General features: G+C 41.7%; 1 protein-coding gene across 1 annotated transcript in view; it reads left to right on the forward strand.

Annotated features, from left to right (window-relative positions):
- Window positions 1-25,115, forward strand: part of LOC141092930 (protein tyrosine phosphatase domain-containing protein 1-like) — a 124,502-nt gene that overhangs the window by 77,329 nt on the left and 22,058 nt on the right. Inside the window, exons 5-6 of the mRNA XM_073579293.1 lie at window positions 1,103-1,650; window positions 2,408-2,446. Coding sequence (XP_073435394.1) covers window positions 1,103-1,650; window positions 2,408-2,446 — 587 coding nt within the window. The remainder of the gene's footprint in view (window positions 1-1,102; window positions 1,651-2,407; window positions 2,447-25,115) is intronic.

Raw genomic sequence — 25,115 nt, forward strand, 5'->3', positions numbered from 1 at the left:
AGATGGCACTGACCACAAGAAAGGATGTGAGGAAAACAAGATAGGAGTAGTTGCAGAGAGAAAGGTATTATGGGAATTACAGCTTCGGAACATGAAAACATAAAAAAACAATGGCCAGTAGATGGCAGAAAAGGACAAGCACTGTAACCAACATACAGTATCTGTATGTGATAATGAATGAAGTAAGCCATATAGCATTAGGCTCATGTCCCTGATATGGCTGAAAGCCTTTGCAGACAATTGGCTGAACAGCACATGTGGCCAATTTGAAATGATCAACCTGGTGAATGGATCTCTTTCATGAAAATCATCATTAGTATGAGAGCTCTTTACTGCTCCAAGCCTTTCTTTTTCAGCAATAAAACAAGCTTGAGTTACTTTGAAAATTCAGTTGTAGCACGACTTTTAATTTAATACAATTGTCCTGGCTTTTTTTATGGCGGTAGTGCAACTTTGTATGCCTCTTTTCCACAAAGGTTCCAAAATAAACTATGAGCACACACCCTCCCTTCTAGCACCACACAAGGAGTCTGCCAGAATATAATGAACAGGGGCTTGTGCATGTTTAGCATGGCTGAGCAATTCAGTGCAAATTGCCACCTACATGCATCTACTGCATCTGCCCTCTGTGTCCTGTACCTGTAAAGCCAAAGCTGTCAATCAAGAAAGAAAGGAAGGCCGAGATAAATTAAAAAATAGTAAGTGGAAGGCGCACTGAACTGATTGTTCACGCCAATGTTGCTATAAGCACCTATAATCAGCACCATTACTGGTTAAGTAATGTTAAATTACACACATGGATAGATTTACAAGGCTAAATTCTCTGTAATTCAAGCCAAATTTGTATAAAATGTTTCATATATAATATGTGCTTAGATACGTTTGTCTAACGAGATAGTTTAGATAAGTGTGAATACAAGGGTGGATGGTTTAGAAAAAGGGGGCATGGCCATGCATTTGGCACCAAATATTGTTGTGAACTAAACCAACCAAGTTGTCAAACAGGCGGGTAACTTTTCGCAAGATGCGCCAAATCTGTCTTCCAGTGTAAGCAATTCTAGTGTTACTGTGTTTTTTTATTTGCACGTATTTTTTCTTTCAGGGTTGCTCATTGCATGTTACTTGGTCTATGCATGCCGTGTCAGAGCTGCAGATGCTATCCGTTTTCTGCGTCTACGCCGCCCTGGATCTATACAGACAGGATCTCAAGTTTCTCTCGTTTATGATTTTGCCCTATTTCTATGTTCACAATGGACGGTTTTTCCCAAAGCACCTCCTGGATATATTGCTTTTACCTTGCCTCAGTATCTGGTCCACCAACAACACCTTCTTCATGGACAGGAAGCTCGGAGTTTGCGCCATCTTCCAAAGCCTGTAGTACTTATATGTCGCAGATTGGCCCAGCTGGCAGGTGGAAGGCGAGCAAGAGGACCATGGGTAGAATTGGAAAGAGAGACTGCAAATAGACTTTTACATCAGGTTATTATTAAAGCAGCAAGTGACCGTCAGTGTAAGAAGTCTCACTCGCCAATTTGTGAAAGTGAAGACGCTGAACAGGAAAGAAAAGGTAAAAAGAGACAAGGTCTCCTGCAAAGTCAGGTCAGCTGTGACACAGGAATCCTGCAACTCCTGGTGACAAGTGACCCATCAGTAAGTAATAAGACTGTGGCCTCACGTGTATGGCAAGGACTTATGTATGGAGCCTGCACAGCAACATCCAGAGTTCTTCTGGTTCCTTAGTGTAGAGCGGTAGACACTGCATGCTGTTGTAGGCTACCTCCTTATTACCGTATATACTCCTGTATAAGCCGAGTTTTTCAGCACTGTTTTTGTGCTGAAAACGCCCCCCTCAGCTTATACACAAGTCAATTGTCCCAAAAAGCCAGAGGGGAGAGGGAGCCCGTGGGTGACAGAGGCCAGAGCTGGGGGAGGGGGGGGAGAGGCGGGTGACAGAGGCAGGTGAAGTGCTTCTAATCCGTGCAGGAGTAGGAGAAATCAGGCGTTGCGGTCTTCTGGCTCCTCTCGGTCATGTTAAAATAGGAAAAAAAAACTCTAGATTTTAACACAGCAACTGAGGCACATTTTTACTAGGAACTTTGCATATAATGAATTAAAACACTTTATTAGGCTATGTGCACAGAGAGTCTTGCCTTGTCTTCTGGACAAAAATTGAGTGGAATCTCAAAGTTTTCGAGGTGTTTTGATATTTGGAAGATGATTTGGAGAGTGTCCACTCATTTTCTGCTCTGAAAACTCAGCAAAGTAACTGCAATTTTACAAAACGTTTATAGTATGTTCGCATGGAATTTTTTGATGTCGTTTTTTCTACTGGGTCTGCTTAATAATGATTGAAAGTCTATTTGTATTTATTTCTATTGTAAAAAAAGTTTTGTTGTTCTCTTAACAGGTAGACGTATGCAACGGTGCAGAGAATGAGGAGACAGTGGTACTTAACTAACAATTATTTAATTTAGACCATTATATAGGTACTTAGTGCCTATGGCCACATGCACACATTCAGTATTTGGTGAGTTTTTTACCCCAGTATTTGTAAGCCAAAACCAGGAGTGGTACGGTCGGAGGAAAAGCATAATAGAAACATCTGCGCCCCTTCTGCATTTATCAACCACTCATGGTTTTGGCTTACAAATACTGGCGTAAAAACCTCACCAAATACTGAATGTGTGCATGTGGCCTATGGCACAATATCAAATGTAAAGAAATGAACAGTGGTAATACAGTAAATTATGGCAAGTTAATAACATGGTAACACAGCTAAACAGGATGTTTAAACAGTATTTTTACGCACCACCGCTCTATATTCTTATATATTCTATAAGCAACTGTTGTAGCGAGTAACATTTTAGTCTTAATTCCTCAATCTAGGGTGCGTCACTAACCGGTCCCTTCGCTGTCACCACTCACCAAGCTATATAAAGCACCACACAGGCCCCAACAGTCTATGTCTCGTACTGATGGGTAATTCAGCACACCCAACACTCTGGCTGCCTCCATTTCCTGGAGCACAACCCCTATTATTTTCTCCCCTTCTATACCATATGTTTGCATCGGGGGGGTTGTGGCTCATATGAATGTCCCTCTCCGGAAGTTAAATTGCCTCTCCCAGTTCTGGCTCTGCTCACATGACTCGGATTGACCAACTCGAGTCTCGTGTCTTTGGGTCTGATGTTGTGGGTCTTGACTCGGGTATGGTCTCACGGATTTTCACTCCTGTCTGGTCACTCATATTAGTGACTAAAAGCCAACTCTGCTGCTCACTCAACTGTCCTGCTACCGGTGCAAGCACCGACTCCTCCCTTTCTTGGCTTTCCCTGACCTTTTATAAGTATTAACTGCACCACAGCTGTCACCTGACCCGACATCTCCTCCAGTGTCATCCCTCTCGAGATGTATACTTTCATCTTCAGTTTCTATTAATGTAGTTCTCTTTGCTTTCTCCTTTCTTATCAACTTTAGTCAGCAGATGACGATGTTCACTTGCAGACACTCGGTTTAGGCAGACACTCGGTTTAGGCGAATCCTGCTTTGAGCAGGGGGTTGGACCAGATGGCCCAGGAGGTCCCTTCCAACTCTACGATTCTATGATTCTATGATTCTATTACTGTGTGTGTATTCTCACTCATTCATCCCCTTACAGTTCATATGTTCAGCCTTTTGAGGTTTTTTTTTCACTTCAGGTCTTGAGAAACACCAGGTGGGAAAAAGAAAGTGGATCTCACTTCTTTGATGTGCTTATTGATGGAATCCATTCCAAACTAGGCACTGACCAATCAAAAGGCTGCAAAAGAACAAACGATTCAGTAAAGAAAACTCTTCCAAAATGCTCCTGTTCAATAAATGCTTAAAAAATGAAAAACTTCTTCATAAACTCCTCAAAGGAGTGTTTCCTGAAGCAGTTTCCACTTGAAAACCCATAGCTACTGACTGCCTCAAGAAATCTCCTTGTGCATGTAACCTAAGGGTTCTTGCACACAAAGCTATGAGTGCTACCCAAAACTCAAAGTGCAATGTGCATAAACATGCATACAGATACATTGTATACACTGTTGCTGACTCGTAAATTTCTGGGGCACACATCAACTTTGAGATAGCGATATTTATTGAACCAGTACACCAATAATAAACCACCTCTCCGATGGGCATATTGGGTTCTGTTACTCTTTAGAGTCAAGCTCAGTCCCTTATTTAACCCAATTAGTATATCAGCCTAATCTCTGTTGCATATACTGTATATGACTGTCAAACATTCACAGTATAAGTACTGGGCTATGTACTTTACGTACTTTACCATATTCAGTGATAAATACCCAGTACATCATAATATGAGGTTGCTGAATGCATTGTTTATCCAGTCGTCCTGATCAATATTACTGGCATATCCGGTAGCCAGACAACCAAAGCAAATACTCATGTAGAGAATGGATAGGCACTATATTTTATGAAACATGATAATAGAGCACTGCTAAAGTCATTATCCAAATGCCAGTGACCATTCACATGTACTGGTAAGTATCCTAAGTATAAATCAAAGCAACATAAACCTATGTCAAATGAAGCAGAGATATTATGGCGATTTTTTTTTTTTTTTTTTCATTTGCCGTTGTCGAGGGAGCTATTGAGGGAGGGCTAAATTAACCCTTCACGGTTGACCAAGTGATTTCCAAATTAATCCACAGGGCGTTGCTAGCAACTGGAAATAACCAGATGGAGATAGTGGTCTCTGTATGGGAGGATCAAGACTGATCACTAGTCCTGTTTATTTTAGTCACTTCTTTTATAATATTTTGCTTAATTATGCAAAGTTCTCAACTACCAATAGCATCATGGTAATGCTTCACTTTATAAGCCAATAATATTGCAAGAAAACCGGAAACTACATATATGTCTGTATCTCCATAGTATAGAAAGTAGTATAATGGCATATTCTTCAGAGTAATACACCCCCGGGTCCCTTATCTTGCACCTGGTGAGGAACAGTCTGGTTTCATAACAGCCTGAACTTTTATCCCAATTACAAAAAATGTATCTTAAAGCAACAAAAATGGAGAAATGAAACCTTCAGAGAATGGAGAAATGAAACTTCAGCTTTGATTTTAGTTTTAACCCTTCACAATCCCCCCTAGATAATTTTTTTTAACACATATGCAGCATCAGAGGTGCTATCCCAAGCTAACAGCTTGAGGGGTACTGGTCTTCACACGACTGATGCCGTGTTATCAGTCATGGCTGTTGTGGCGCACCCGTCCACCCTGTATGCTGCAATTTACAAATGATAATTTTTGATGACAGTGGTGGAGATCTTTTGTAAGTAGCCATGCGCTTGGCTTCAACATCTTCATCAAGTAGCCTTTTGAGATCTGAGCAGAGAAGAGCAGGGGCAACAACACCTTTGGTATCATCATTAGCTGTCTTAGTGCAGAATTTCCTAATACATACAGAAATACACCAAAGAACAAGTTTTAGTATCACATATACAACAAGGATACAGGCAGCAATATGCAACAAGCTTTGTAAGATCCCAGTTATCCAGCCCCCAATTCCCTTAAATCAATTGGCTGGATTGAGAAAGGAGAAGGTGTCTGACCACCAACTGTCCTTATTACAATCATTGTCTTTATCATATTGATCTCTGAGTCTTTGAATATCTTCTAACTTTAACTTTTAACTTCTACCAATAATATGAAAAATGCGAAAAACCAAAACATTATGCACCCTTTATTTGCTATTGGCTTGTTGGGTGATGAGGAGAACTTGATAGGGACCGTCTTATAAGGGTTCTAGTCCATGCTTCCTGACATGCCTCTTCGCGACTACAAAATCACCAGGCTTCAGGTTATATCAGATGTCGGTTTCTGCTGAATCTGGAAGAGAAGAAGAAACTAGAGCATGGGTGTTAGCAAGATTTTTACTAAGCTGAATAACACACTGAACAGCACAGTCAGTTTCTTCTGATAACTGATGAGGTTGGAAATTTGCAATTCGGGGCCTAGCACCAAACAATATTTCATATGGGAACAAACTATATTTTACAATAGGGGTAGTCCGAATGTGGTATAGTATAATGGGTAGGAGCTCTGGCCATGGAGCCGTAGTCTCCTGCATCATTTTGGTCAATTGTCCCTTCAGTGTGCCGTTCAACCTCTCAACTTTCCCACTGGATTGTGGGTGGTACGGAGAATGGAGGGCTACAGTGGATCCAAACATTGTCAGAAATTCTTGGTACACATGAGAAGAAAAGGCCGGACCTTGATCACTTTCAACAACTTCTGGAACCCCATATCTGCATATGACTTCCATCACCAGTTTCTTCGCTGTGTGTTTTTGCAGTCATGTTGGTAACAGGGAATGCTTCCGGCCAACTGGAGAACATGTCAACAACAACCAAACAGTATTCATACCTTCCAGACTTAGGCAACGTGATATGGTCCACCTGGAGCCTTTGGAAAGGATAGTCGGGCTTAGCAAGATACTTCGGGGGTACACGTTGAAGTTGACCGGGATTACAAGTCTGATATATATTACAGGCACGGTTGAGCGCTGTCAAAACTGTGGAAATTCCTGGGGCCCAGTAGAATTTTTTCACCAGGGCGAGGGCCTTATTCTTTCCTCGATATGTAGGCCCATATGGCAATAGCAGGGTAAATCCGCTTAGGGAAACATACAAGTTGGTCCTTTTTCCAAAGACCATTATCCATACGTGCCCCATCAGTCTTCCATTGCTTCACCTCTTCCTTTGGAGACATTCTCTACATCGTCATTAAGCGGTCTTGCGGGGTCCGACAGAAAACTTCAGTCTGTTGTAGATCATCAGGTTCTTGTAGGGTCAATGCTTCTTGTAACTGTTTACCCTGAGAGCATGTGGTCACCATAGTTGGTATGGTTGGTTCAACAGGTAAAAGAGCGGCGGCTTTTGCTTGCATATCCGCAAATGCGTTGCCAACAGTCTGTGGACTGTTCCTAGTACCGTGCACCTTAACTTTGATAATAGCACCTGAGTAGGTAATTTGATCGAGTCCATGAGGGTTTTAACAGCTTCAACATTTTTCACTGGGGTTCCGGCAGTAGTAATAAACCCTCGATTGGCCCATAGAGCCCCAAAATCGTGAGCAATACCAAATGCATATCGTGAGTCCGTGTATATATTAGCCCGTCTGTTCTTGGCCAAAGTACATGCAGTAGACAGAGCCTGGAGTTCTGCTCTTGTGCTGACTGTGAGGGCGGGAGTGCAGCTGCGTGCACTACAGTGTCCCCTGTGGTAACAGCATATGCCGTGTGGAATCTACCAAACTCATCAGCATATCTTGAACCATCCGTGTATAACACCAGATCGGGATTTGGGAGTGGATTCTCTCTGGCATTTGATGGAGTAGCTGTTTCTTCAATCAGAAATTGGGAACAATCATGTTGGAGGTAATCCTCATCACTGCCATCTTTCCTTATAATTCATTATACCGTCTTCCAAGGCATTGTAAAGGGGTTGCATTATGCGGGATGCATCCGGTATCCACTGACAACAATAAGTGCATAGTCCAAGAAAATGCTGGAGTTCAGTTTCATCTTTTGGGAAAGGAAGGGAGCTGACAGCTATTTTTCTTTCTTCTGCGAGGTGTCTGGCACCCTGAAGGAGACAGTGACCCAAGAATATCACTTGACCAAGGCAGAACTTAAGTCTCGAGGCCGAAACCCGACAGTTCAGTGCTGCCAGATGCTTGAGGAGGCTAACAGTGGCAGCAATGGCAAAAGACACTTGCTCATATTTTTTGCAAACTGGTTGGGACTGTTTTGGGCCCCTTGTGGCATAACTGTGGGAAAGGCATGCAAAATACAGATTTCCTCTCTGTCTTCATCTACATAGGGATTATGTAATGTAAAAACCATCTGACCATCATCTTGGAATTGTATTCCGGAGTGGAACTGTGATAATAAATCTGCCCCTAGTAAATTTACTGGACATGTGGGAGAGATTACGAACTGAGCAGTAACCTCGGGGAAGGGTCCCACAGGGATGGGTTTTGTAAGAGTATGTTTATTGGGTCTGCCATCTACTCCAATTAAAACAGCGGGGGTATGACAATCTCTCTGAAAGTGTCTGAGTCGGGCACAGCACCAGCATTGCAGACAAGAATTGGCAGGGAGGGGCTGGGGTTTGCTGTGTGTGAACGAGCTGTGGTGGGAGGGGGAGCTGGGATTACTGGAGCAGCTGCTGGCTGCTAGCTTGCTTTTTTTTTTTTTTGCTGATACGGAGCAGGTTAATTTCTTCTGTAGACTTTTTTTTCCTACTTTAATGCATTGTCCCGTTTATTTTAGTCACTTCTTTTATAATATTTTGCTTAATTATGCAAAGTTCTCAACTACCAACAGCATCATGGTAATGCTTCACTTTATAAGCCAATAATATTGCAAGAAAATCAGAAACTACATATATGTCCGTATCTCCATAGCATAGAAAGTAGTATAATGGCATATTTTTTAGAGTAATACACCCCCGGGTCCCTTATCTTGCGCCTGGTGAGGAACAGTCTGGTTTCATAACAGCCTGAACTTTTATCCCAATTACAAAAAATTTATCTTAAAGCAGCAAAAATGGAGAAATGAAACCTTCAGAGAATGGAGAAACGAAACTTCAGCTTTGATTTTAGTTTTAACCCTTCACACCGTGTGTTGACACTTTGCCTTAGCTTAAATGCCAGACCAAATGCTGTCATGTGTCATTAAACTGTATGTGAACATTTAGGTTCAGTGCACATTATCTCTAGTGAGCAACACACTTACAATCTCTGGGTGACGTTCTTCCGGTCCATGGACCACAACATGAGAGACCAGCATCAAATATCCAGTTATTGGAACACAGCACCAGCAGTGGCAAGGAAACCTCACTCACCACGCATGAGTAGGCTGGTTGTCATGACTCAGCTGTTGGGTGACCCGGGACCAGAGGCTCCTTCCCTGTCCCTAACACTAGGGGGCTCCCTAGCTCACCCTATTCCCTGGCATACTTTTGAAGGTGAAGATGCCAGGGCCACTATCCTTGCCTTACCTACTGAATCAGCCCTCCATCTGTTCTCTTCCCCCACCCAGGGAAAAGGGGCACTGTTGTGCACCGCAGTACACCAAATTGACAAACAAGGCAACACAAACAAGGGGTAACTAAAAATACCAGGCATACAAATATACACTCACATATTAAAGAGGAATGCACTGGGGAGTGGAGGATGGGGAAAAATCAAAATAAGAGGAGAGAAGGGAATTATCACACTTACAAACTACGCAACAGTCACAGATAACTCCTCATATAAACACCTCTTCTCCAAGCCATGCAGCATAAACTAGCTCTGACATGGGTTTCAATAAGGACCCAGATTAAAAAGAGGATGGGAGTGGCTAACCGAGCTCTGCTGAGAGCTCAGATTCATAGAGCTCAAAACATGGCCGCTTAACCCCTGTTCTACCAAAATAAATTAACACCATTTAAATAAATGGTGAAGTGCTTCTTTTCAGCGCAGGAGAAGGAGCAATCAGAAGCTTCAGTACTCTGGCTCCTCTCTGTTGCGATAAACCCGTGACAATGGTAGGTACGTACCATAGTAACATAGTTAGCAAGGCCGAAAAAAGACATTTGTCCATCCAGTTCAGCCTATATTCCGTCAGAATAAATCCCCAGATCTATGTCCTTCTAAAGAACCTAATAACTGTAAGATACACTATTGTTATGCTCCAGGAAGACATCCAGGCCTCTCTTGAGCCCCCTCGACTGAGTTCGCTATCACCACCTCCTCAGGCAAGGAATTCCAGATTCTCACTGCCCAAACAGTAAAGAATCCTCTTCTATGTTGGTGGAAAATCCTTCTCTCCTCCAGACACTGTAAATGCCCCCTTGTGACCGTAACCTTCCTTGGTATAAACAGATCCTCGGAGAGATGTTTGTATTGTCCCCTTATATACGTATACATGGTTAGTAGATCGCCCCTCAGTTTTTCTTTTTTCTAGACTAAATAATCCTAATTTTGCTAATCTTTCTGGGTATTGTAGTTCCCCCATTCCCCTCGCTCTAGTTCCATTATATCCTTCCTGAGCACCGGTGCCCAAAACTGTACACAGTACTCCATGTGCGGTCTAACCAGGGATTTGTACACCGCAGTATAATGCTCTCATCATGTGTATCCAGACCTCTTTTTATGCACCCCATGGTCCTGTTTGCCATGGCAGCCACTGCCTGGCACTGGCTGCTCCAGGTAAGTTTATCATTAACCTTCTCTATGTCAGATTTAAAAAGTGGTTTCCCGTTCAGTATATAATGGTGATATTGATTCCTTCTTCCCATGTGTATAACCTTATATTACATTTATCATTGTTAAACTGCATCTGCCACCTTTCGGCCCAAGTTTCCGACTTATCCAGATCCATCTGTAGCAGAAAACTATCTTCTCTTGTATTGACTGCTTTACATAGTTTTGTATCATCTGCAAATATCGATATTTTACTGTGTAAACCTTCTACCAGATCGTTAATAAATATGTTGAAGAGAATAGGTCCCAACACCGACCCCTGCGGTACCCCACTGGTCACAGCGACCCAGTTAGAGAATATACCATTGATAACCACCCTCTGCTTTCTATCACTAAGCCAGTTAGTTACCCATTTACACACATTTTCCCCCAGACCCAGTGTTCTCATTTTGTGTACCAACCTCTTGGGTGGCACGGTATCAAACGCTTTGGAAAAATCAAGATATACTACGTCTAATGACTCACCTTGGTCCAGTCTATAGCTTACCTCTTCATAAAAACTGATTACATTGGTTTGACAGGAACGATTCCTCATAAACCCATGCTGATATGGAGTTAAACAGTTATTCTCACTGAGATAATCCAGAATAACATCCCTCAGAAACCCTTCAAATATTTTACCAACAATAGAGTTTAGACTTACTGGCCTATAATTTCCAGGTTCACTTTTAGAGCTATTTTTGAATATTGGTACTACATTTACTATGCGCCAGACCTGTGGAACAGACCCCGTCACCATAGAGTCTCTAAATATAAGAAATAATGGTTTGTCTATTACATTACTTAGTTCTCTTAGTACCCGTGGGTGTATGCCATCCGGACCCGGAGATTTATCTATTTTAATCTTATTTAGCTGATTTCGCACCTCTTCTTGGGTTAAATTGGTGACCCTTAATATAAGGTTTTCTTTGTCTCTCGGCATTTCACCTAGCATTTTATTTTCCACCGTGAATACCATGGAGAAGAAGGTGTTTAATATATTAGCTTTTTCCTCGTTGTCTACAACCATTCTTTCCTCACAATTTTTTAAGGGACCTACACTTTCACTTTTTATTCTTTTACTATTGATATAGTTAAAGAACAGTTTGGGATTAGTTTTACTCTCCTTAGCAATGTGCTTCTCTGTTTCCTTTTTGGCAGCGTTAATTAGTTTTTTAGATAAAGTATTTTTCTCCCTATTGTTTTTTAGAGCTTCAACGGTGCCATCCTGCTTTAGAAGTTTAAATGCTTTCTTTTTACTGTTAATTGTCCCTCTTACTACTTTGTTTAGCCACATTGGGTTTTTCCTATTTCTTTTCCTTTTATTCCCACAAGGTATAAACCGCTTACAGTGCCTAATTAGGAAGTTTTTAAACATTTCACATTTATTATCTGTATTCTTATTTCTGAGGACATTGTACCAGTCAACAAGATTAAGGGCATCTCTAAACTGGTCAAACTTTGCCTTGTGAACATGGTATTAATCATGGGGAAGTAAACAACTCACTGGAACAGAGAATTGTAATAGTGGGAAATGTTCTTACCCAATGCAGAAGATGTTTCACCATCAATAGAAACAATGAAACAGTAGGTCCGTTCGTATACAAAGGATGAGAAAGATAACAACTTAATTATCTGAGCAATACCACAGTCATGTGCAGTTTTCTTATTACGATATCCACATATACCACCATGATCACCAAGAGGACCCTGTAAGACCAGAGTAGTGTTACACAGAAGGAAATACAGGGCATCCGACAGAAACAAGAGGGAAATGTGTATATCCTATATTTTGTTGTGAATATACAGTGGGTACAGATAGTATTCAGACCCCTTTAAATTTTTCACTCTTTTTTTCATTGCAGCCATTTGGTAAATTCAAAAAAGTTAATTTTTTTTCTTAATGTACAATCTGCACCCCATCTTGACTGAAAGAAAACAGAAATGTAAAAATATTTGCAAATTTATTAAAAAAAGAAAAACTGAAATATCACATGGTCATAAGTATTCAGACCCTTTAGCTCAGTATTGAGTAGAAGCACCCTTTTGAGCTAGTACAGCCATGAGTTTTCTTGGGAATGATGTAACAAGTTTTTGACACCTGGATTTGGGGATTATCTGCCATTCTTCCTTGCAGATCCTCTCTAGTTCCATCAGGTAGAATCATAGAATCGTAGAGTTGGAAGGGACCTCCTGGGCCATCTGGTCCAACCCCCTGCTCAATGCAGGATTCGCTAAATCATCCCAGACAGATTTCTGTCCAGCCTCTGTTTGAAGACTTCTATTGGAGGAGAACTCACCACCTCTCGTGGCAGCCTGTTCCACTCATTGATCACTCTGTCAAAAAGTTTTTTCTAATATCTAATCTGTGTCTCCTCCCATTCAGTTTCATCCCATTGCTTCTAGTGTTTCCTTGTGCAAATGAGAATAAAGTTGATACTTCTACAATGTGACAGCCCTTTAGATATTTGTAGACAGCTATGAAGTCTCCTCTCAGACTTCTCTTTTGCAAGCTAAACATTCCCAAATCCTGCAACCTTTCCTCATAAGACAGGGTTTGCAGACCAGTCACCATTCTGGTCGCTCTTTTCTGAACTTGCTCCAGTTTGATGTCTTTTTTAAAATGTGGCGCTCAAAACTGGACACAGTATTCCAGATGAAGTCTGACCAAAGAGGAGTAGAGGGCAATAATGACTTCATGTGATCTAGACTGTATGCTTCTGTTAATATATCCTAGAATTGCATTTGCCTTTTTTCCTGCTGCATCACACTGTTGACTCATATTCAGTCTGTGATCTATTAGTATACCCAAGTCTTTTTCACATGTGCTTTTGCTTAGCCCTATTCCTCCCATTCTGAATATGCTTTTTTCATTTTTATTGCCCAGATGTAGTACTTTGCATTTTTCCCTGTTAAAAACCATTCTGTTAGTTGCTGCCCATTGCTCCAGTTTATTTATATCTTTTTGAATCTTCTCTCTCTCTTCTCTAGTATTAGCTATCCCTCCTAGCTTTGTGTCATCAGCAAATTTAATCAGTTTACCCTCAATTCCTTCATCTAAATTGTTGATAAAGATGTTGAACAATACAGGGCCCTGGACAGAGCCCTGTGGTACCCCACTTGAGACATTCTTTCAACTGGATGTGCAGCCATTTACGACCACTCTTTGGGTCCGATCACTAAGCCAGTTATGAATCCACCTAACAGTTGCCTTGTCCATTCCATGCTTAGTCATTTTTTCAATAAGGATTGTGTGAGTTACTTTGTCAAATGCTTTGCTGAAGTCAAGATATACTATATCTACAGCATTTCCCTGATCCACCCAGTCAGTGATTCTGTCATAGAAGGAAATTAAGTTAGTCTGACATGACTTATTAGTTACAAATCCATGCTGACTCTGTTTAATCACTTCATTCTTATCCAAGTACTGACATACATGTTGTTTAATAATTTGTTCAAAGATCTTTCCTGGTATAGAAGTCAGACTCACCGGCCTATAGTTGCCTGGGTCCACCTTCTTCCCCTTTTTGAAGATAGGAACAACATTTGCTCTTCTCCAGTCTTCTGGGACTTCTCCTATTCTCCATGAATTTTCAAAGATTATGGAGAGCGGTTCAAAAATTTCTTCTGCTATCTCCTTCAGTACTCTGGGGTGTAATTCATCTGGACCTGGAGACTTGAATTCATTTAGGTTAGCTAAGTGTTTCCTCACTATATTTCTGTTTATAGATAACCTGGATTCTTCTATTCCCTTAATAGGACAGTGAATAACAGTTGATGTTACATTTCCTTTCTGAGAGAAAACAGATGCAAAATAGGAATTTAAAAGTTCGGCCTTCTCAACATCCTGTCTTACCATTTCATCATTTTCATCCTGTAAAAATCCTATAGCATCTTTGACTTTTCTTTTACTTTTGACATATAACCAAAATCCTTTATTATTGCTTTTGATGTCTCTTGCAAGCCTCAATTCATTGTCAGCTTTAGTAATCTGATTTGTGCCCTGCAGGTTCTGCACACAGCATTATATTCTTCTTTAGATATGCCTCCCTCTTTCCATTTTATAAACATTTCTTGGATGGTGAACGTTGGTGGAGAGCCATTTTCAGTTCTCTCCAGAGATGCTCAATTGGGTTTAGGTCAGGGCTCTGGCTGGGACAGTCAAGAATGGTCACAGAGATGTTCTGAAGCCACTCCTTTGTTTTAGCTGTGTGCTTAGGGTCATTGTCTTGTTGGAAGGTGAACCTTCAGCCAAGTCTGAGGTCCAGAGCACTCTGGAAGAGGTTTTCATCCAGGATATCTCTGTTCTTGGCCACATTCATGTTTCTTTCAATTGCAGCCAGTTGTCCTTGCCCTGCAGCTGAAAAACACCCCCATAGCATGATGCTGTCACCACCATGTTTCACTGTTTGGGTTGTATTGGGCAGGTGATGAGCAGTGCCTGGTTTTCCCCACAAATACCGCTTAGAATTATCAAAAAGTGCTATCTTTGTCTCATCAGACCAGAGAATCTTATTTCTCATAGTCTGGGAGTCCTTCATGTGTTTTTTATCAAACTCTATGCGGGCTTTTATATGTCTGGCACTGAGGAGAGGCTTCCGTTGGGCCACTGTGCCATAAAGGCCTGACTAGTGGAGGGCTGCATTGATAGTTGACTTTGTGGAACTTTCTCCCATCTCCCTACTGCATCTGTGGAGCTCAGCCACAGTGATCTTGGTGTTCTTCTTTACCTCTATCATCAAGGATCTTCTCCCGCAATTGATCAGTTTGGCTGGACGGCCAGGTCTAGGAAGACTTCTGGTGGTCCCAAACTTCTTCCATTTAAGGATTATGGAGGCCACTGTGCTCTTAGGACCCTTGAGTACTGCAGAAATTCTTTTGTAACCTTGGCCAGATCTGTGCCTTGCCACAATTCAGCCTCTGAGCTCCTTGGCCAGTTCCTTTGACCTCATGATTCTCATTTGGTCTGACATTCACTGTGAGGTCTTATACAGACTCAAGTCCTATCAGTTTATTTAAACACAGCTGGACTCCAAAGAAGGAGTAGAACCATCTCAAGGAGGATCACAAGGAAATGGACAGCATGTGACTTAAATATGAGTGTCTGAGTAAAGGGTCTGAATACTTATGACCATGTGATATTTCAGTTTTTCTTTTTTAATAAATTTGCGAAAAGTTCTACATTTTTGGGTTTTTTTCAGTCAAGATGGGGTGCAGAGTGTACATTAATGAGAAAATAACTTTTTTGAATTTACCAAATGGCTGCAATGAAACAAATAGTGAAAAATTTAAAGGGCTCTGAATACTTTCCTACCCACTATAGTCCTGTATTTTGCATGTACTATCACCACTTCCCTATCAAGACAATGGAGTTTAGGGAAGAAAACAAAAAAAAAGAGGAACAAGAAAGGGAAAAGGGGTGTGTGTATGAATAGAAGGGGTGCTATTTTAACCCTAAATACATCTATCCTTAACTGGACCCTACCTCACGCGAAGGTTGACACCCTAGGGATCTGCTAAGTTGGTGCCCCCACTCTTCGGGGGCTCATCATAAGCTTACTGTCCCTGGATTTCCAATCATCTAAAGGAAGGGGTATTGGCATACTAAGGAGAAATTGCACAGGAATTTTTGGGGTCAATTTTCTCCTGTTAAAAATTTGGGGCTAAAAGAATTTTTTTTTTTTATTTTCATGGCTCAATGTCATAAAATACTGTGAAGCACCTGGCGGTTCAACGTGCTCACCACACATCTAAATAAGTTCCCTGAGGAGTCTAGTTTCCAAAATGGGGTCACTTATGAGGGGTTTACACTGTTTAGGTACACCAGGTACTCTCCAAATGGGACATGGCATCTGCTATCGATTTCATCCAATTTTGCGTTCAAAAAGTCAAATGGCACTCATACCCTTCCAAGCCCTGCCAGGTGCCCAAACAGTAGGTTTCCCCCACATATGGGATATCGGTGTGCTCAGGAGAAATTGCACAACAAATTTTCGTGTCCATTTTCTCCTGCTTCCTTTGTGAAAATAAAGAAATTTGGGTGTTTATGAAAAAAAAGTGAAATGTTAATTTTTTCCTTCAACATTCCATTAATTCCTGCGAAACACCTAAAAGGTTAATACATTTATTGAATGTGGTTTTGAGTACCTTTAGGGGCGCAGTTTATAGAATGGTGCCACTTTTTGGTATTTTCTGTCTATTTTTTGGCAAAATCACTTAAAATGTGATGTGGTCCCTAAAAAATTATTTGGTAAATTTTGTTGGAAAAAATGTGAAATTAACCCTTCTAACTTCCTAACAAAAAAAAAGTTTCAAAAATTGTGCTCATGTAAAATCAACATGTGTTAAATGTTATTAACTATTTTGTGTGACATAATTCTCTGATTTAAGGGCATAAAAATTAAAAGTTTGAATATTGCAACATATTCAAAATTTTTTCCAAATTTCCTCTTTTTTTTAAACAAATAAACGCAAGTATTATCAAAGAAATTTTACCAATAACATGAAGCACAATATGTCGTGAAAATACAGTCTCATAATCAGTGGGATCCGTTGAAGCGTTCCAGAATTTTTACCTCATAGGCCGGCGTCACACTTGCCATATGAAAAATCGGTCCGATTTTCTCGGCCGAGAATCGCAGGAATTTTCTCCATATGGTCATCCCTGTGTAATCAGTTTGCAATGCGATGATGCGATTTCCTCGCATCTGTTTTTCCATATGACATCTGTATGCAATCCGTATGCAATGCGATTTTAATATGAGCTTTTACATACAGCAGTTCTCTGTCCTTTACACATCGTTTTAAAAGAAATATTCTTCAAAACAGATACACACACATATATATATATATATATATATATATATATAGTAGTAGTAGTAGTAGTAGTAGTAGTAGTAGTAGTAGTAGTAGTAGTAGTAATAAATTTTATTTTTATAGCGCCAATATATTCCGCAGCACTTTACATTTCAGAGGGGATTTGTACAGACAATAGACATTACAGCATAACAATAATCACATACCGTATATACCGTTAGGGGGGTCGACTTATATTCGGATCGACTTATACTCGAGTATATACGGTAGATTATAACAAATACCAAGAGGAATGAGGGCCCTGCTCGCAAGCTTACAGTCTATGAGGAAAGAGGTAGACACGAAAGGTGGGTGGTAACAATTGCCCTGATTGTTTGGACCAGCCATAATGCTAAGTGTGTAACAGTACAGACACAGAGGGCTAATGGATGCATAAAGCATGTGGGAACATGATGCGGGGAACCTGGTTATGGTAATACTTTTGACTGTGCCACCCAGGGATAGATTAGGTTAATGTGTTGAGGTGGTAGGCCAGTCTGATTAAATGCGTTTTCAGGGCACGCTTAAAATTGTGGGGATTGGTGACTAATCGTATTGACCTGGGAAGTGCATTCCAAAGAATTGGCGCAGCACGTGTAAAGTCTTGGAGACAGGAGTGGGAGGTTCTGATTATTGAGGATGCTAACCTCAGGTCATCAGCAGAACAGAGGGCGCGGGTAGGGTGGTATACTGAAACAAGGGAGGAGATGTAGGGTGGTGCTGAGCCATGGAGTGCTTTGTGGGTGAGGGTAATAAGTTTGTACTGGATTCTGGAGTGGATGGGTAGCCAGTGTAATGACTGGCACAAGGTAGAGGCATCAGTGTAACGATTGGTGAGGAATATGATCCTGTCTGCAGCATTCAAGACAGATTGGAGAGGGGAGAGTTTGGTAAGAGGGAGACCGATTAGAAGAGAGTTACAATAGTCGAGACGAGAATGTAGAAAAACAGTAAGAGTTTTTGCGGAGTCAAAAGTAAGAAAAGGTCGAATTCTAGAAATGTTTTTGAGGTGCAGATGACAAGAGTGAGCCAGTGATCGAATGTGGGGGGCAAAGGAAAGCTCGGAGTCAAGTATGACCCCAAGACAGCGGGCATGTTGCTGGGGAGCAATAGTGGGACCACACACGGAAATGGCAATGTCGGTTATAGGTACATTAGTAGAGGGAGGAAACACAAGGAGTTCAGTCTTTGACAGGTTCAGATATAGCGAGGACATGATGTTAGACACAGCGTAGATAGATAGAAAGATAGATTGAAAGCTAGCAAATGATCTGCCGGGCACAGTATAATCACGGAGTGACAGGTTAGAATAGAATAGGTAGAATAGATATATAAACATAGAACAGATAATAAATAAATAAAAATATATATATATATATATACAGTACAGACCAAAAGTTTGGACACACCTTCTCATTCAAAGAGTTTTCTTTGTTTTCATGACTATGAAAATTGTAGATTCACTCTGAAGGCATCAAAACTATGAATTAACACATGTGGAATTATATAATTAACAAAAAAGTGTGAAACAACTGAAAATATGTCTTATATTTTAGGTTCTTCAAAGTAGCCACGTTTTGCTTTGATTACTGCTTTGCACACTCTTGGCATTCTCTTGATGAGCTTCAAGAGGTAGTTACCGGAAATGGTCTTCCAACAGTCTTGAAGGAGTTCCCAGAGATGCTTAGCACTTGTTGGCCCTTTTGCCTTCACTCTGCGGTCCAGCTCACCCCAAACCATCTCGATTGGGTTCAGGTCTGGTGACTGTGGAAGCCAGGTCATCTGCATTGCACCCCATCACTCTCCTTCTTGGTCAAACAGCCCTTACACAGCCTGGAGGTGTGTTTGGGGTCATTGTCCTGTTGAAAAATAAATGATGGTCCAACTAAACGTAAACCGGATTGAATAGCATGCCGCTGCAAGATGCTGTGGTAGCCATGCTGGTTCAGTATGCCTTCAATTTTGAATAAATCCCCAACAGTGTCACCAGCAAAGCACCCCCACACCATCACACCTCCTCCTCCATGCTTCATGGTGGGAACCAAGCATGTAGAGTCCATCCGTTCACCTTTTCTGCGTCGCACAAAGACATGGTGGTTGGAACCAAAGATCTAAAATTTGGACTCATCAGACCAAAGCACAAAATTCCACAGGTCTAATGCCCATTCCTTGTGTTCTTTAGCCAAAACAAGTCTCTTCTGCTTGTTGCCTGTCCTTAGCAGTGGTTTCATAGCAGCTATTTTACCATCGACAACAAAAATCCCTTAAACATAACGTACTTGAAACTTTCTTCTGATCCCAGGGCTTCATTTTCACAGGAACTTCAACTGATTCTTGAGAGGGCATTTGAGAGTGGCACTATTACCAAAAAAGTCTTTGACGGGTTAGTGGTCAGGTCTCCTAGGACCCCCACATTCTATCTCTTACCCAAGATCCACAAGGATGCCCTTGACCCCCCGGGGCGTCCTATCATGTCGGGTATAGGTGGCATGTGTGAACCTGTATGTCAATTTATTGACTTCTATTTGAAACCACTTGTGGAATCACTGCCTTCCTATATCCGCGACACGACGGACGTCCTGGCACAGGTCGATGGCATCCTTGTGGAACCTTCCACTCTTCTGGTGACTGCTGACGTGGAAAGTCTGTACACCTGTATTAATCATTCGGTGGGTGTGGATGCTGTCCGCCGTTTTTTTGGGGGCCTCCAACCTGGATGGCCCTCTATGTGAGCTGATCCTTGAGTTGGTTGACTTTATCCTCACCCACAATTTTTTCGTCTTTAAGGACCAATTTTATCTGCAGAAGCGGGGCACAGCCATGGGCGTGGCCTCTGCGCCCTCGTATGCCAACCTCTTCCTTGGCGCCTGGGAGAGGGATGTGTTTGGCGGCGGGGGTCCACGGGGCGTGTCCCATGTGCTGTGCTGGTACCTCTATATAGATGATGTTTTATTATTGTGGGATGGGACAGTCGACCAGCTCCGGGATTTCATGAGGTCGTTGAATGAAAATACTTGTAACATCAATTTAACATATTCATTTGATGATACGTGCGTGGACTTCCTGGACGTCCGTCTGGAGGTCGATGCTGACCGGCGCATCCAGACGGACATATTCAGGAAGCCCACGTCTGTTAACTCTTTATTACATGCTACATCTGCCCATGATCCTGCCACTGTGAGGACCATCCCGGTCGGACAGTTCCTCCACATGCGGCGCATCTGCTCCACCGATGATCGATTTGAGAGACAGGCTCAGGATTTAAAAGATCGTTTCCTAACTAGAGGTTATAGTCACAGGTGTATCAAGTCTGGTTACAACAGTGCGATACATACTCCACGTAGCAGTCTTTTACATCCTACCCGGAAGAGTGGAATGCCAGATGGAGATGGACCTATTAGGTTCATTTCCATTTTCAATCACGAGTGGCATAACATGCATGCCATTTTACATAAGCACTGGTGTATTCTTGGGACAGATCCATCCTTGAGGGCCGTCCTGGGGAGCTCTCCTTCTATGACAACACGCAGATCCAAGAATTTAAATGACCTTTTGGTACGGAGCCATTACGTTCCCACACCTAGGAACTTTTTTGGTTCCAGCGGTGCATGGGTCGTTTTCGTGTGGGCACTGCCTTGCCTGCGCCAATGTCCTGCGCTGCTCTACCTTCAGTTCCTCAGATGGCACGAGGGAATTTAAAATCAGACATCGCATTTCATGCAGCACCACAAATGTGATTTATTATGCTACATGTCTGTTCCCTAAGATATATGTGGGTCTCCTCACTAGGGAGCTGAGGGTGTGAGTACGGGAGCACGTGCGGGACATTAGCGCGGCCAAGGCGGTGCCTGACTTGGCCGAGTTAAAAACAATCCCCCGACACTTTCGGTTACAACATCACTGCGATGCGGGATTTCTGAAAATTAGGGGGATTGATGCACTTCACATGGGCATCAGGGGAGGCGATAATAAAAAAAAATCTTCGCTCAAATGGAAGTGAAGTGGATTGTCCACCTAGACACCATGACTCCGAGGGGGACTCAATTAATTTTTGAGTTTCGCCCCCTTTCTTTAGTCCGTATGCCCATGTGTGGATACTCGCACACTGTCTTCATGGATTTAAATTGTGTATTTCAGTGTGTGATTTTCAGTGCGCTGCTTAGAATTCTTATGTAGTTCCCATTTCCGCTATTTTTCCTTGTTTTTTGCCTTCACATAATCCCGTATCTCCCCATGATTCCTTGGCAGCCTTTTCTTTCCTTGTTTTTAATTGTTTTTAATTTTACAAGTGTTTTTTCATTAATTTTAATTAATTTTTCTTTTTTCGCATTTAGTTCTTTAGTCTACAGTATTCCCCTGTTTTGGACACTGATGTGGCTTCATTCTATATCTGGACTGCTTCTATCAAGTACATGCAGCACCACATGGACATTTATACATGTTTGACCATCTGGATTTCTTACCGTTACTTTGTTGAATATTTTCTAAAATACTGCCATATGCTCTATTTACCTTTGTATTTGATACAACTTTACAACAAATTAATGTCTGTTGTTACGTGCATGCCTATTGGATAATGCTATTTATATATTGGGGTATGTCATTTATATATGGTGGGTATTTAACTATTAGATGTATTTTGTATGGCATGTGTATTAATCTATCATGTATCTTTTTTACTTAATACCTTGCTCCATGCGTTTGCTGCATTTACCCCCCTTTTTTGTCCTTTCTCTATTATTGATGGCCGTGCGCATCGCTCCTGGCATCAGCGGCTCCACTCTGCAGCCGGCATCTATATGTACTGCGCCTGCGTCTGGGTCACAGCCAGGAGCGTATGCTCGTGTACATGATGCCTGCACTGCTCTGTTGGACCTGCGGTTGCGATGACACATGCGTCCCAGGGGAAGAGTCTTGAGGAGATCATTTGCATATTCCCAGTGCCTTCTGGGATAAGTGAAGAGTCTCCGCGAGCTCAACGATCACTGGGTTTTGGCCGTTGCAGCTGAAAAGAGGAAATCGGAAAACCAGGGGAAGAGTCTTGAGGAGATAATTTGCATATTCCCAGTGCCTTCTGGGATAAGTGAAGAGTCTCCGCGAGCTCAACGATCACTGGGTTTTGGCCGTTGCAGCTGAAAAGAGGAAATCGGAAAATCCGCTCGCCTATCGGCGCGCGAATTTTGGCTCGTCTTACATCGTTTTTAAGAAATCTCAAGATGGAAGAGGCCAGGAGCCATTTGGTGAGTTGCATTTCTTGCTACATGTTCACAGATTTACCTGTGGAAAAGCCAAACTTCACATGCCACAAATGCAAGCTTGTGTCCCTGTTGGAGGAAAAGTTGCAAAATCTCGAAGAGAGGTTAGCTACGTTGAAGATCATTAAGGAAGGTGAAGAGTTCTTGGACAGAGCAGAATTATCTCTTCATGTTACAGAAAGAGAAGAAATTCGAAGTGCACCTGAAGAAACAGAGGAATGGAGACATGTGACCCAGAGAAGCAGGAGGATCAGGAGGCAGTCAGCACCCATACTGCTCAGAAACCAGTACCAGGCTCTCACGCAGGAAAACGATGAAGAAATACATCAGGATAAGACTTTGCCAACAAACAGCAACCTTGTACGCCTTCAGAGTCCTCCTGGATGGAGAAAGAAAAATGTTGTGAAGAAGAAACGGAGAGTGGTGGTCATGGGGGATTCCCTGTTGAGAGGAACAGAGGCCGCTATCTGCAGACCGGATATAACTTCAAGAGAAATGTGCTGTCTTCCAGGTGCAAAAATTAAAGATGTGTCTGACAGGATATCAGGACTCTTCAGACCTACAGATGACTACCCATTCCTGCTACTACATGTGGGGACAAATGACACCGCAAGAAACGACCTGGAAACCATCTGCAGAGACTTTGAAGACTTAGGCAAGAAAGTGAAAGAACTGGGAGCGCAGGTGGTCTTCTCTTCCATCCTCCCAGTGGATGGCCATGGAACAAGGAGGTGGAATAAGATTCTGCAGGTGAACAACTGGCTACGTCGATGGTGCCGTCAGCAACGATTTGGATTTCTGGATCACGGAATGAACTACTTATACGATGGACTACTTGCTAGAGATGGGGTGCACCTTACGAAGACTGGAAAGCATGTATTTGGAAGTTGCCTTGCTACACTTGTAAGGAGAGCTTTAAACTAGAACAACATGGGAAGGGAAGCAAAAGACCAGAAAAAGCCATACACCTGACAAATGCTATTGAGAACTCTGCTATTAGAAGTGGAAAGGAAGAACAAAGACGAAAAAATCTAATTAATAAAAATATTGGAGAAAGAGAAACCAATCACAAACTAAAATGTTTCTATACTAATGCACAAAGCATGGGCAACAAACAAGGAGAATTGGAACTACTAACACAGGAAAAGAAATATGATGTCATTGGAATCACTGAAACTTGGTGGGGACAATACACATGATTGGAATACAAGACTAGAAGGCTACAACTTATTTGCAAGAAACAGACTTGATAAACGAGGAGGAGGTGTCGCATTGTATGTTAGAAACGCGTATATCTGCACAGAGATTGAAGCTTCAGAGACTGGGAGTTCTGTGGAAACTGTTTGGGTAAGAATACAAGGAAAGAACAATGGAAAGGACTCCATTGTAGGCATTTACTACAGGCCGCCTGTGCAAGCTGAAGATATGGATGAACTCTTTATGCATCAAATGGCCAAGTTCTCCAAAAAATATGACACAGTTGTCATGGGAGATTTCAACTATCCAGACATTTGTTGGGAATCTCTCTCAGGCAAAACTAACAGGTCAAGGAAATTCTTATCCTCTCTTGCTGACAACTTTATCTTCCAAAAGGTAAGGGAGAAAACAAGGGGAACTGCTACCTTGGATCTAATCCTTATAAACAGGGAGGAAATGGTTGAGGAGGTAAAAGTGGCTGGGACCCTAGGAGGTAGCGACCATGCTATTTTAGAATTTTGGATAACTAGAGGCGGAAGACCTGTGAAGACTCAGACGTCAAGATTAGATTTCAGAAAGGCAGATTTTAAGGGATTCAGAAAGAGAATTGGAGGGATCCAATGGCTGGATATCCTTAAAGACAAAAATGTCCAGGAAGGATGGGAAATCTTGAAAAATGAAATTCTCAAAGCACAGTTGTTAACAATTCCAAAAAGAGGGAAGAATAGGAAGCATTTAAGGAAGCCAGGATGGATGAACACAGAACTTAAGCACATGCTAAAAAGGAAGAAAAAAATGTTTATAAAATGGAAAGAGGGAGGCATATCTAAAGAAGAATATAATGCTGTCTGCAGAACCTGCAGGGCACAAATCAGATTAGCTAAAGCTGAAAATGAATTGAGGCTTGCAAGAGATGTCAAAAGCAATAATAAAGGATTTTGGGGATATGTCAAAAGTAAAAGAAAAGTCAAAGATGCTATAGGATTTTTACAGGATGAAAATGATGAAATGGTAAGACAGGATGTTGAGAAGGCTGAACTTTTAAATTCCTATTTTGCATCTGTTTTCTCTCAGAAAGGAAATGTAACATCAACTGTTATTCACTGTCCTATTAAGGGAATAGAAGAATCCAGGATATCTATAAACAGAAAGACAGTGAGGAAACACTTAGCTAACCTAAATTAATTCAAGTCTCCAGGTCCAGATGAATTACACCCCAGAGTACTGAAGGAGATAGCAGAAGAAATTTCTGAACCACTCTCCATAATCTTTGAAAATTCTTGGAGAACAGGAGAAGTGCCAGAAGACTGGAGAAGAGCAAATGTTGTTCCTATCTTCAAAAAGGGGAAGAAGGTGGACCCAGGCAACTATAGGCCAGTGAGTCTGACTTCTATACCAGGAAAGATCTTTGAACAAATTATTAAACAACATGTATGTCAATACCTGGATAAGAATGAAGTGATTAAACAGAGTCAGCATGGGTTTGTAGCTAATAAGTCATGTCAGACTAACTTAATTTCCT

This window comes from Dendrobates tinctorius, unplaced genomic scaffold, assembly GCF_039654945.1.
Source record: "Dendrobates tinctorius isolate UK_male_01 unplaced genomic scaffold, ASM3965494v1 ptg000062l, whole genome shotgun sequence".
NCBI classification, from domain to species: domain Eukaryota; kingdom Metazoa; phylum Chordata; class Amphibia; order Anura; family Dendrobatidae; genus Dendrobates; species Dendrobates tinctorius.